Source organism: Lonchura striata, chromosome 14 (assembly GCF_050655825.1).
Source record: "Lonchura striata isolate lonStrDom1 chromosome 14, ASM5065582v1, whole genome shotgun sequence".
In the NCBI taxonomy this organism is placed as follows: Eukaryota; Metazoa; Chordata; class Aves; order Passeriformes; family Estrildidae; genus Lonchura; species Lonchura striata.
In genome coordinates, this window is record NC_140716.1 from 3,180,278 (window position 1) to 3,192,977 (window position 12,700).

Genomic DNA, 12,700 nt, shown 5'->3' on the forward strand with positions numbered 1-12,700 from the left:
CGTTGCTCGGGGTGGGGCTGAGCCCGCGGAAGGACTACAATTCCCACAGTGCCTCGCGCCGCCGCACGGCCGCGGGGGGCTCTGGGGCGTGTAGTCCCGTGGACGGGGGCGGTGCGGCCGGGTGGGCTCCGCGGTGAGATCCCGGTGAGACCCTCGGCCGCAGCCCCGTCACCGGTGGCGGAGCGGCTCCGCGGGGCTCGGCTCGGCCCGGCCCCGCCGCCCGGGACCTTCCAGCCGGTGGGAGGAGCGCGGCGGCGAGTCCCGGCCTGCCCCGCGGCCCCGCCGTAAGGGGATGCGGCTGCCCCGGGTGGGCACCGCTAGGCAGCCTCAGCATCGCCTCCCGATCCCAAAAACGCAGGAGGTTTCTTCCCTGCAGGTCACTAGGGATGGAGGATCTCCTGAGAGACTGAGCGGTTTTGGGGTGAATTCCGCCTCCTTGGTAATAAATGGGTTCTTTCTATAACATCCTTAATCAGTATCAAAGAGGTGCCGTGAACAGGGAGGCTCCCCTGCTGCATCTCTGAGGAGGAATAAATCACAGAACCACTTCGGAAAAAAACCTCAAGATCATCAAATCAACATAAAGTTTATAACCAAACGCTCCTCTAGGATTGCAATGTAGCTTTGGTACTGCCAGAGGTTTCCCAGCTCCTGTGGATCCATCAGGTTCTGTGGAGGGTGCTTGGATGGTTATCTCCAGGATGCCTGAGCCTCTGCAAGGCTCCCTCTTGCTCCCAGCCGAATTCCTCCCTGAAGAGAAGCCTTTTTATCAGGAATTTTAAATTTTCCCTTATCAAACAGCAGCTCCTTGCTCCGCACCCCCTTCCTTCTCGGAGCCCTCCTCCAGCCTGACAGCGCTGGCTCTGCATCCCCCGTTCCTAGAAAAAACCCCTCATTTTGACAGCATTATTGCCAAGTGATGTGATGTGACTGAAGAGAACAAACCCCTGGCTGCCTCCACCTTCCCTGCTCCTCCACCCTGCAGGGCCCTCCCACAGCGCTGTATTTTGGGGGGCAGCTGCTTCGGGGGAGGAAAACGCTGCATTCGCAGGAACAAGGAGGTGTTTGGGAAGTGTGCCCAGCCCAGAACGTGCAGCAGTGCTGGGACAGGCCGGAGCATGGACTGTCTGGAATGTGGAATGTAAACAGAGCGTGTTACCAGCAACAGCCCAGCTACAGATCCCAACTGCCTGGGCTGTCCCCCGGGAGCAGCAAACCCCAAGCTCCTGCTGCAGCCCAGGGGCAGCTTGTCACACTGGATCAAATCATAACTGTTCTCCACACCAACCTTCCCGGCAATTTGAGTTATCCAAATTCTGGTCTCAGCCTCTGTAGTCTTCACACAGCACTGTGAAGTGACACAAATGCCCCGCTAGGATCCTGAGTGTTCAGGATGGCTCCAGGAGGGAAGTGCCTTGTGTCCCTCTGAGTCAGCTGCCTGCCCACCTTGCTCTGGACAAGCACAGCAACTAGATATTTAAATATTTTCATTCTCACATTTTCAGTTATGATTTGATCTTAAAGCAGTGGACATAAACACTGAGTGTCTGCTCATCTACAGGACAACTCCCCAAGAGTGGCCTGAAATCCCAAGGAGGAATGATGAAGGTAAGCAGGGCTGGTTCAGCTGGCAAGGGAGAGGAACCAGTTGTGATCCTGCTCACCCTGAGCTCTGCAGTCATCACGAGGTCAGCCAGCCCTGTGACCTCAAATGAAACACAATTTCACCCCTTACCTACTGATTGTTTGCAGTGGGAGCACGTGGTTCCCTCCAGCACAGCCCAGCCACTGCAGCTCAGTTAAGCCACACTTTTATTGTATTGTATTCCATGCATTATGTTCATGTTTTATAGTATGACAGAGGGAGGGATCAAGATAAATGTTAAACATAAACAAGAGCAGAAAGGTCGTTTGTAACAGGTCCTGAGAAGGAAAGGCACATCGTAACCACCGAATCCAACAGAACGGAAACCTTGGACAGAGGAAGACAACGCTGGAGAGCAAATGAGAGAGGGGGTGTTTCAAGTTGGGGGCTGTGGGAGCAGGTTTGACAGCCACCTGCATTCCCCCACCCACCAGAGGTCTGTAGTTCAAACGGGTTTGGGGAGCTCAGTATTCAACCAAACCACTTCCACACTCCCGTTGCCCGGGGAGAGTCCAAGATCCCAAATTCCTCCAGGCTTAATCAGCACCAAGGGGCAGCACAGGACTCAAAACTCCTTTCTGCGGAGACCAGCTGGGAAAAGGCAGCTGGTGGGGAGGCAGGGAAGGGCTACCCAGCACCGAGGGACCCCAAGCCGGGTCCCACCCGGCCGTGCAGGGTCACAGGAGCACCGTGGCATCGCTGGTCACCTGTGGGTATTGCTATTCACTGGCATCCAGGAGGAGGAAAGGCTGGGACAGAGCGTGGGCACAGCAGGGAAATGGTTGGCACAGACACTGGCACACGTCTCTGGCAGGTCAGACGCCGGGGGGGGGTTGTAGCACCTCGAAGGGAAGCAGCAGCAGAACCGATGCTGTGCCCGGGTTAAGGCAGCGATCGCTGCGGGGATCCAGCGCCGGGAAGCTCGAGGGTCCTGCCAGAGCAGCACGGGGGCTCCAGAGCCAGGCTGGACACGGGAATCTGCCCAGACAGCGAGCACAGCACTCCCTGCAGCCAGCTGGCACAACAGGGAGCTGCTGCAGACTGCACACGGTGGAAATGAGCACAAAACCAGGACAGAGCTCAAACACTGCACGCAGCCCTGCTGTGGCAAAGACACAAGTGTCTTATCTTGGCTTCCAGGGCACAAAACAGCTTCACCTTGGAATCAACAGAAGGGATGGTTCAGTCATCACAGCAGTACCAGAGCCAGCCTTACTCCTGTAACTATGTGTTGAAGTGTGTTTTGCATGTTAAAGAGGGAACATTTAGCAGTCCACATTTCTTCTTGAGCCCCTTTAGTTTGTTACCTGCCACCCTTTCCCAGTCCCTCAAAGCCACCCTAAAAGGTCACAGCCTGGGTGAAATAAGCAGCAGGAGGGCAGAAATGAAGCAGAGGCAGGGCTGAGCTTGAAGCCTTTCCTGAGCAGCACAAGGCAGAAGTGGCTCTGCCCCCTGGCACAGGTGGTGGGCACGGGCAGGGGTCTCACAGCCTGCAGTGTGCAGGGCAGGGATGGAGGTTGGGAGTTTTGGAAGCCTGAGAGGGCTGTGCTGTGCTGGTGATGGGCAGCCCAAAAGCACAGGCAGGCAGCAAGGGTTCCCCTTGAGCTGGTGGTCAGGGACAGCTCAAGCTGAAATCCTGGCACAGGGTCTCCACCTCTGACCACCCCGACCAGGAGAGAAGATTTTGCATGAGTTTTTGCCTTTGCTGCCATGGATTTTGTGCTGGGCTCTGGGAAAAGGCTGAGCTGCCTCTCACCTAGGGCTTCAGTCACTCCGTGGCACAGATTGTAAACTTTAGTCCCTGCTGAGCTGAGCAAGGTCTGGATTTGATCTCCAGGTGAGAGGCTCTCCCTGTCCTGCCTGGCTGCAGCCCCCAGTGGCTGCTCAGGGCTGGGGGTGTTGAAAACATCATCTCCCTCACCACAGCCCTGTCTTGGCACACTACAAAATCCTGAGAGCTCAGTGTGAGATGCTCTGAGGTGTAGCTCAAACCCTGGAAAATGCAGGCAAGGTAGGACAGGCAGCAAGCTGGAACTTGGCAGTGCCCTGCCATCATGGTGCTACCTCTACATCTAAGTGTGGCAACGGGTTGTGCTACAGAATCATCATCCACAGAGGTAAGAGCACGAAATGAGGATGTTTCTGCTGCTGGCCAAGGTCCCCACAATGCTGCCAGTGCCCTGAGCTTGGAGCTGAGTGGAGGCCCTGAGCAATGCCATGAGCCAGGGCTTCTTTCCAAAGGCTGTAAGGAGAAGCCATTGGAATCCACGTGGATGCAGGTGCCTCTAGCACTGAACCCTGGAGATGGGCCAGGAGCAGGTCCTGGAGGCCTCACCCTGCTGCTCTCAGGATGTCCTGATGGGGCTGATCTGGGGCACTGACAGGGATGCAGAGATGGAGAAGAGGGAGATGGGGGAAGCCTTCCTCTTCAGCTGCAGGAAACCACCCTGGTGCCCTGGCATGTCCCTCACTGCTTAGGCCAAGGCTGGCTGTGGGGCTGGTCTCTTCTCCTGAGCAGGCTGTGTCCACACCGAGGGCAGGGAGACAGGAATGACAGTCCATGGCCCTCTGGGATGCCACTTCAGGGTTGTGTAGAGAAGCTGGGCAGGAGCTGGCATCTCCAGGAAGCAGCATCTGCAACTCAGCCACATTTCTTCCTCTGCACAGACTCTGCCACGGCCCCTGCAGTCCAAGTCCACTCCTCACACGGCTCTTGTGTCTAGGCTTGTCACCATCCCAGTGTCTCCACAGCCGGTGCAGCAAAGCCCCCGAGGTGCCACCACGGCCTACATGTTCCTCTACGTGCTGCATGTGGGCTTGGGCACGGAGTGCTGCCCACCAGGTGCTGCAGGGGATGAACCTGACACTGGGCTGGGGCTCCTCCAGCACCTCCCTCTGTCCCACAAAGCTCAATCCACAGCATCTCCCCAGCTGCCAGGAGGAAAGGGGGGCTGGTACCCCATGCCCAGCCCTCACCAACATCCCCCAGCAAGTTCAAAGCTGTTGCCAAGCGGAGGGGAGAGGATGAGGTGCAGAACAAGTCATGCCCTGGCCTTGCAACGGAGTTTGGTGGAAAATTCACCCTCTTCTATCCCCTGGCTTGGCAAAAGCACTGGTGGGCACCACGTGTGCCCAGGGGCTGCAGCCATGCTCACACGCAGGCAGGGAGGAGGAGGTGGTGCCCACGCTCACGCCTACAAAAACCGGGAATTGCGAGTGTGGGAAGGGGTTTCCTGAGACTGCAGAGAAGCCAAGGCTGCCTTGAACAGTCAGGGCCAGGTGTGCTGGTGTGGGAGCAGTCCTGCCTTAAGGCTGCAAGTGTTCCAGGTACTGCGGCAGCGGGTTCTCCTTGACGTATTTCTGAATGTACCAGCACGTCAGGTGGGCCTTCAGGTCCTCCTCCACCACAAAGTCCAGGGCTGCCTGCAACCAGCAGAGATCAGATGGGTCACAACCAACACCCCCAGCCTCGTGGGAGCCCTGTACCCCTCACCCGGATGGGGGAAGCAGCAGGAGTCCCTCAGGTACCCCGTGTCAGGCAGGTGGAGGGAGAGGCTTGAGGGGAGGGCACAGCTGCCCTGCCACAGCCACCACATCACCACAGAGCCCCCAGGTAACCCTCAACACATCCAGCTGGTGGATGCTGTGCTGCAGGTGACCCAGCCCATCCTGTGAAGGCCACCTTCATCATCCTTTTGTCCCCACTTACAGGGCCAGGGAGCACCCCACGGTCCCCCCACCGTTGTGCTGATGGCTCCTCAGCTCTCCCTGCACAGCCCAAGGCAGGCAGAGGGCTCAGGAGTGCAGTGAAGCTCTGAGAGGAGGGGTCCAGCTGGAGCTGAGGTGAGCCATCAGCCCCTGCACAAGGCTTTTTTGCTGGGAGGAGGAATAGAATGGATGACTGGCTGGATTTGCTGACACCCAGCTCCTCTTGCCACAAAAACAAGAATGTCTGACCCCAGATTTCCATCTGCCCCGCCAGCCACCCCATCTCCCAGCAGAGCAGGATTCCCAGAGGGCACACACACAGTTCCAAAGTGACTCTTTATCCACAGCAGGGATGGCAGCAGCCCCTGTGGCCAGCTGGGGCCGTACCTTTGCCAGGTGCTTGGCAATTCCTCTCCCTCGATAGGCATCGGGCACCTCCGTGTGCTGCAAGTCCACGATCCGCTTCCCCACGTACTCGTAGAGCAGCACGGCCTTGTCGTGGCAACCTGAGTGAGGGGACAGAGGGGTGAGGGTTGGGGTGCCCCTGGAGAACCCACAGCAGGGGATGAGACAGAGGGGTGAGGGTTGGGGTGTCCCTGGAGGACCCACAGCAGGGAATGGGACAGAGGATTGAGGATTGGGGTGCTCCTGGAGAACCCACAGCAGGGAATGGGACAGAGGATTGAGGGTTGGGGTGTCCCTGGAGGACCCACAGCAGGGAATGGGACAGAGGATTGAGGGCTGGGATGTCCCCTGAGAGTCCCCAGCAGGATGGGCAGTGCTACAGCATCCCTCATGCCATGGGAATGGCTCTGGTGCTGGGTTTCAGTGGTGGCTTTGCTCTCAGTGACACCTGGATGTCCTCTCTGGTCCCCCTTTCTAAGTCCCAGGAGCAGGAGTGAGTTTTTGAGCCAGCCCAGAATCAGTGATGCCAGCACAACATGTTTAGGGTAGGAAAGCAGCTGTGGGGAGGGAGGAGATGTGTTGACGGTGGGGGAGAGTAAAAAGAAGAGGGGGAAAAACAACAAAGCTGACCTAGGTAACAGCTAATTAATTTCTCCTCCAGCACAGTTTGTTTGTTTTTTGGTTTTTTTTTTTTTTTGTTTTTTTTTTTTGTTTGGTTGGTTGGGTTTTTTTTGTTTTTTTTTTTGTTGTGGCACATAAAACAGGACAAGACTCCTTGGTCTGGTGTTGCAGCATTGTCTAGACACGTTTTGGGGAGGATGCTGGGGAGGTGAATCCCACAAACACACAGGAAAGCACACACAGGTGTGCAAGGGAGGGGAGCTGTGCACACAAATTTACATGTACACATGCACAGGTTTCCTGTTTCAACACCCTGACTTTTCTCACAGCAGCTCAGTTACAGGAAAAAAGAGGTTTCAGCTCATGAATAAATCAGAGGAGTCAGAACACCCCTCTGGTTTCACCCACAGAACCTGAGCCTTCAGTGCAAAAGCAAATGTTTCATTTCTAGAGAGTTTCTGTACTTAAAAGTGAGTTTCAGAAATGCAAGAGCCCAATCAAACAGACAAGATTGATTAAAATAATGAGAACTTTTCTTTCTCTCCAATGTTTTTTTTTTATGGCTGAAGGGCTGCAAAGTTCACCTGCATTCAGGATCTGCTTTAGCTGAGCTCAATACACTCCATTTCACTGCATTTCAGCTGACAACTCCAGCTTCCCTCATCCCTGTACTCAAGAGAAACTAGAAAGGAGCCCATTGGAATTTTGTGTTTCCAGAGAAGCAGCTCAAGCTTTTATTCCTGCTCCTTTTATGCAGACACTCGATTCTCCTACACTGGATGGAAACCTTCACATTTCCAGCCCGAGTTTATTCCTGCTGGTTTCTGCCCACTCCTTCTTGTGCCAACATTGTTCTTGGGTGGACATAAATAATTTCCCTCCCTGCCATCCCCCCAAGTATTTCTAGGCTTCAGTCCTGCCCCTCTCAGCTCTGGTTCACCAAAAAGCTTTGAGTTTCCCCCAGAGAGAAAAAAGGGAGCACTGCAGTGTTTCTCCACGTGGATCCAGGCACCCCAAAAAAGCCAAGGGAGCAGGTAAAGCCCTTCCCCAGCAGCACAGACTCATCTCGCTGGAGGGAAACCTGCCCAGGCTGGGGCATGAGGTGTCCTCACCCTCACAGAGCATTTGGTGGCAGCTCTCAGGGGTGGCAAGGGCAGAGCTGGCAGCACCAAAGGCTGTAAAATGATCTTATAACAGCAGCTTTCACTCGTTCCAGCCCTTCCACCCCACTCTCCTCCCAGGCTAAAACTTTCCATAGCCTCTGCCTGAAGCTTTGAGAAGTTTAAAACTAAATTAAGCACAGAACAAAAGATCTTTTTTTCTTTAAATACACTTTTAAAATATATGGCCTGTTTAGAAGTATCGAAGACACAAATGCATTTTAAAGCTGAAGGTGATACAGTCTTTGGAGGATCTCAGACATGTCCTGGACAGGTTTTTCTTCAATATTCCCAGCAGCACAGACCCCCAGCCAGGACAGGAGCTGCAGAGTGCCACCAGGGCACAAATGAGCACACACAGAAAGGATTTTACAACCAGCCTGATTTTACAGCAGAGAGTCAGTGCTGCTGGAAACTGAGCCCAGTTCAGGAAAACATCCCAGCTCAGCCAAGTGCATGATGACATCCACACACGCTCACCTCAGTGGCACAGCACACGAAACCAAGGCCACTTGTGCCACGGGGTGTGGTGTGAGCCCTGCAGGTCACAGCCAGGGCTGGGAATGAGCCAACCCTGGTGCTCTGTGCTGCCCTGGCCATGGCAGCAGCTCCCAGGAAAGCTGGAAGGGGGGCTGGGAGCAGGGCTGGCCCTTCCTGGGAGCACCCAGCCCCAGCTCGGTGCAATCCGCCCCAAAGAGAGAAGGGGGCACAAGCAGAAACCCCAAAACAGGGTGTAAGAGGCACCTCCTGCCAGCCTCCAGCCCGTGCCACCCCCGGGGCTCTGGGACAGGAGGTGCCAGCCTGCACTGACAGAGTGAGCACAGACAGCCCCGGGAGCTGCCCTGGAGGTTGCTGGCACCACGGAAGTGGAGTGGCTGCAAACCAGCACAGCCAGAGAGGAGCAGGGTGGCAGCAATGGCAGCACGGCCGGTGCCCTGCTCGCCCTCCGTCCCCCCTCCACTCACAGGGGGCACAGGGAAGCTTTTCTGGGAGCTGGGCAAGGGACCAGGTCTAACCTGGCTCTCCGTGGAGGGTTTGCTTCCACGGAGCAGTGGTGGGCTCAGCCCTGATGCCAGACAAAGTGCCCGGGCTGGGTGGCTCAGGAGCCTGGGGGAGCAAGCAGAGAGCCCAGCCCAGCTGAGGAAGGGACACATCAGGGACACACAGGCACCCCACTCCAGCCCATCCTTCTCCTGGCATACACAAAGTGCCCACGGAGGGGAGGTGCAGCACTGCAGGACTGTCCCTTACCCCTTCTCCCTGTCCCCCTGCACCAACCCCAGCCCACGATACCCCTCCGTGTGCCCAGGACCTCTGGCTGCTGCCTGCAAGGCCAATTCCTGTGCCCCAGCCCCCTTTGGACACTGCTGCAAAGCCATTCCCTGGGAGCAAGGGCACAGAACAAATGCCAGCCCCATCTCCCAGGAGCAGGAGGCAGCTCAGGTCTTCTGCTGCTGAGCCAAACATTGCCGGGGGAGGAAAAAGCAAAAGCTGTGTGTGGGGTGGGCTGAGAGGACAAGAAGTCCTGAGGAGCTTGTGCATCCCAGGCTACAGCTCTGCCTGCCATGGGCTGGCCTCACTCCCCAGGGAGCTACTGGCACGTTACTAGGGAGAGAAAACACAACAGAGCACAACAGCCAGAGTGGAGACAGCACAACCCTCGTGGAGGGGCCTCACTGGCAGGAATGGCAGCAGAGGGGGCTGGTTTGGAGCAGTTTCCTGTTTAGGAGCTCTCTGGAGGTGCCTGTGGCACGGGAGGAGCAGGGATGGCTTTGATGCAGTGTCTGGTCACAGATCTTTGGTCCCTGCTGCACACTCAGCACCTTCCCCCCTCCTGGAAAGCATCTGCCCCATTATGGAGGAAAGCTCCAAGGCATGACCTGCTCCAGTTTTCCCAATAAACCTGAGCCTGGGCTCCTGGACAAGGAGCTCCTGAGGCTCAGATCAGCAGCGGGCAAAGCAGGAGCTTCCAGCCAAAATCCTGCCCAAGTGCAGCTGGGGAGGAGGGGGAGGTTTGGGAAGTGTGGTGAGCTGCAGCCAGCAGAAGTGTTGGAGCTCGAGCATCCCTGAGGAACTGGAGCTGCTCCATGCACGGGAGCCCGATGGGTGTGATGGGCATCAAGAAGTGACAGCAGCTGCTGCTAAAAGCTCTTCTCCTGCCCCAAACATCTGTGCCAGCAGCTGCACCAACCAGCCAACTGCTCTGGCGTGGGGGGTCCTTTTGGGTTTCTTGTTTTGACCTGAAATTTTGTCTCAGAGCCAAAGAAACACCCAACTATTCCTGACAAAACCAGCCTATATGATTCCCATGGAAGCTTTTAGCTTTGACAAATTGATGTTTTCCAAGAGAGTCTCTGCACAGGGAGGTTTCTGGCTGGCTCAGGCTGTTAGTCACATCCTAGCCCATTACAAATCCAGTTGGGTGTCTTTCTGCCTTCCTCTCCAGGGATAACGAGGCTCAGTGAGGTCTGGTTATAATCAGCTTTACTTTCAGCTTCTAAATGCTCCTTCATTTGGGATGCAAGGGGAAAGGGAACGTGTTCAAGTGAAGCAGCTGCTCCTATCAGAGTTTCAGCAGCTACTGCAGCAATGAGGGGAGAGAGGGGAGGAACCAGCAGGGAAAGGAAAGACAGGGCAAGCCCCAAAAAAATCGAGTGCAATTCATCTCCCTTGTGCACAAGGAGGAAGTCCTGCCACGAGGTCACACAGGGGCACAGAGGCAAGCACAGGATGATGCTGAAAACGAACACTTTCACAAGCAGTTCACAGCTTTCACTATCTCAGGCCTCCTGCTCCAGGGATTTCCAGAAATTCATCACCATGCAAAGTTTTCTACCCAACATCACACCACCATAAACCACCAGCTGTCAAAGTCTGGCTGCTTGGTGCCTGCTGCATCCATGTTTTCCCAGGGTATCATCCACACTTGACATTTAGCAGAAATGAGGACATCACAGGAAAGTTGAAAGCCCACAAACTGCTGTTCATCTCTACCACAGCTCAGTGACACAGGACAAGAGTGCTCTCTGAGGGACATGGAGGTCACTTTGATGCTAAAATCTGTGTCTGACCCATTTCTTGTCATTCCCTGCTTGCTGCAGGGAAAACCTCCCAGGGCATTCCACACCAGTGATGCTCATCGTGCCAGGAGCAACAAAGAGAGCAGTGCAGGAAATAAACACCCTGCCACGCACTCCCACAGAGATGTTATCTCCTGACCAGCTTCCAGGGCTTGGCTGCTACCAGCAAGTGCCTGACAAGGAGGAGGAGAGGTGGATCACCCACTGCACGTGGATGTTAGTCAGTCAGCACAGCAGCACGGCCACCATCACAGCAGGACACTGCTCAGCTCAGCTGCCTGGCGTGGCTGAACTCACAAAAAAGGGCTCAGACTCCCTGAACTCCCAGAAAAAACACAACCTTGACCATGGGGGTTCACCTGGGTGAGCCCACGGCCACACTGGATGGGGCTTGGAGCAACCTGGCCCATGTCTGGGCACACAGAAGGTGTCCCTGCCCAAGGCTGGAATGAGATGAGCTTTAGGATCCTTCCAACCCAAACCATCCTGGGATTCTGTGATGCCATGACCCCCTGCTGAATCAGAAGTTTCTGTGCTGATTCACACACAACTCCCACAGCTGATTCTCTCCCTCTCAAAGTTCACCCTCCCCAGTCACGACTCATCCCTGCTCAGCCACCAAACGCTGCTGGGCCCATGGTGTGGCTGGCAGAGCTTTTATCCAGAAAACCACGATAAAAGATTACATTTCCCTAATAATTCTTGACCCTTGGCTGTCCCCTCTATTTCCTGCAGACACCAACTTCACTGGCTGGGACAATGCTCTGGTGGTGGCAGTGGGGACCAAGCACCTGGGACCTTGTTTGATCTCAGGCTGAAATCTGAAATAAGCAGTTGGTGAAATTGTTTTCTCTGCACTGTCTCCTCCTTCCTTGCTCCACCACTGCCGAGCCTCCAGCCTGCACTTTGTAATTAGTGGTTGAAATGAAAATGGGGTGGGGGGAAAGAGAAGTCTAAAATAAAATCTGGACTATTCTTGTTGTTTTATTGATGAAGCCTCCTGCATTCCCTATGATTTCTGAACTACATGCTATTTTTTTTTTTTTTTTAAGGCAGCTACCCTGCAATTTCTGCAGGGCAGCGAGGCAGTTTTACCCAGAGTAGTTCTCAGTATGACAAATAGATGGGAAAGAGATGCCGGGATCGTTGACTATCTGTAATTAACCATTAAGATGAAGGCTGGGAAAGAATCAGTGCACCACAGAGAAATTTTAGTGGCACCTACTTTTTTTTTTTTTTCCTTTGTTCACTCCACCCAATATGTGACAGACTTTTTGGGGGTCACTGTGTCACCAGAGCTCCACAGGTGGCTGTCACAGCTTGGATCCGTGTCGTTGGTCCTACAGAACCGCGGCACCCACCGTGCTGGGGTTTCCCTGAAGGAACATCCCCAGAGGGGCCCCGGTTCCCAGCACCCCCACATCCCCCGCAGGCACCTGCTCCCGGGGGGACCGGGGCAGTGCCCCCCAAGCTGCCCGTGTCCCCACCGGGCTGCACACACACCCCAGGCGAGGGAGCCCAGCGATGCCGCATCCCCTGCGAGAAGGTTTTGGGGTGCAGGAAGGGCTGGGGCGGGGGGTCACACCGCGGCAGGGCGGAGAGCACGGGGGAAATGCAGCGGGACTCAGCGGCACGGCAGGAGGGGGAACCGGGAGAAACGGGGGAAATCGGTGAGAACGGGAAAAAGGGGCAGGAAGAAGAAGAAAAAAGGGGAGAGCAACGGGGAGGAAGAACAGGGAGGGGAAAGGGGGGAGAGACAACGCGGGGTGGGGCGAAGGGGGGGAACAGCGAGAGCTGAAGAGGAACGGGGATCCGGAGCGGCCAGCGCGGCCGGACCGGGGCGGAGGGCGGAGGGCAGCGGTAACGTCCCGGGAGCCCCGAGCGCCGTCCCTTACCGTTGAGCCGCACGGTGAACTGCCGCCGCTTGCGATCGTGCTCCACCTGGATGGGGCAGCCCTGCTCCAGGAGGCCGAGCGGCGCGGAGTGCGCCATGGCGGTGCCGGTGCCGGTGCCGAGGCGCGGTCGGGCCCGGCGCGGCCGCGGCCGCAGGAAGCCCCAGCTGTGCGGCACGTGCCCGCCCC

At 56.0% G+C, this 12,700-nt stretch overlaps 1 protein-coding gene across 1 annotated transcript; it reads right to left on the reverse strand.

The window, feature by feature from the left end:
• Positions 1–1,795: 1,795 nt before the first annotated feature.
• NATD1 (N-acetyltransferase domain containing 1) lies at positions 1,796–12,700 on the reverse strand. Its single transcript, XM_021549746.3, has 3 exons — positions 12,515–12,700; positions 5,741–5,859; positions 1,796–5,068 (listed from the first exon to the last, which is right to left on the reverse strand). Exons 1-3 carry the CDS (start codon positions 12,609–12,611, stop codon positions 4,952–4,954), a joined length of 333 nt encoding a protein of 110 aa, XP_021405421.1. The 5' UTR covers positions 12,612–12,700; the 3' UTR covers positions 1,796–4,951.

What these genes read in the sequence shown, in the direction of transcription:
- NATD1 (XM_021549746.3), bottom strand. Translation starts at nt 12,611, where the DNA reads ATGGCGCACTCCGCGCCGCTCGGCCTCCTGGAGCAGGGCTGCCCCATC. An exon ending in GTTCACCGTGCGGCTCAACG is followed by an intron (nt 5,860 to 12,514) that starts GTAAGGGACGGC and finishes CCCCTCACTCAG; the next exon opens with GTTGCCACGACAAGGCCGTG. An exon ending in TTGCCAAGCACCTGGCAAAG is followed by an intron (nt 5,069 to 5,740) that starts GTACGGCCCCAG and finishes TGCTGGTTGCAG; the next exon opens with GCAGCCCTGGACTTTGTGGT.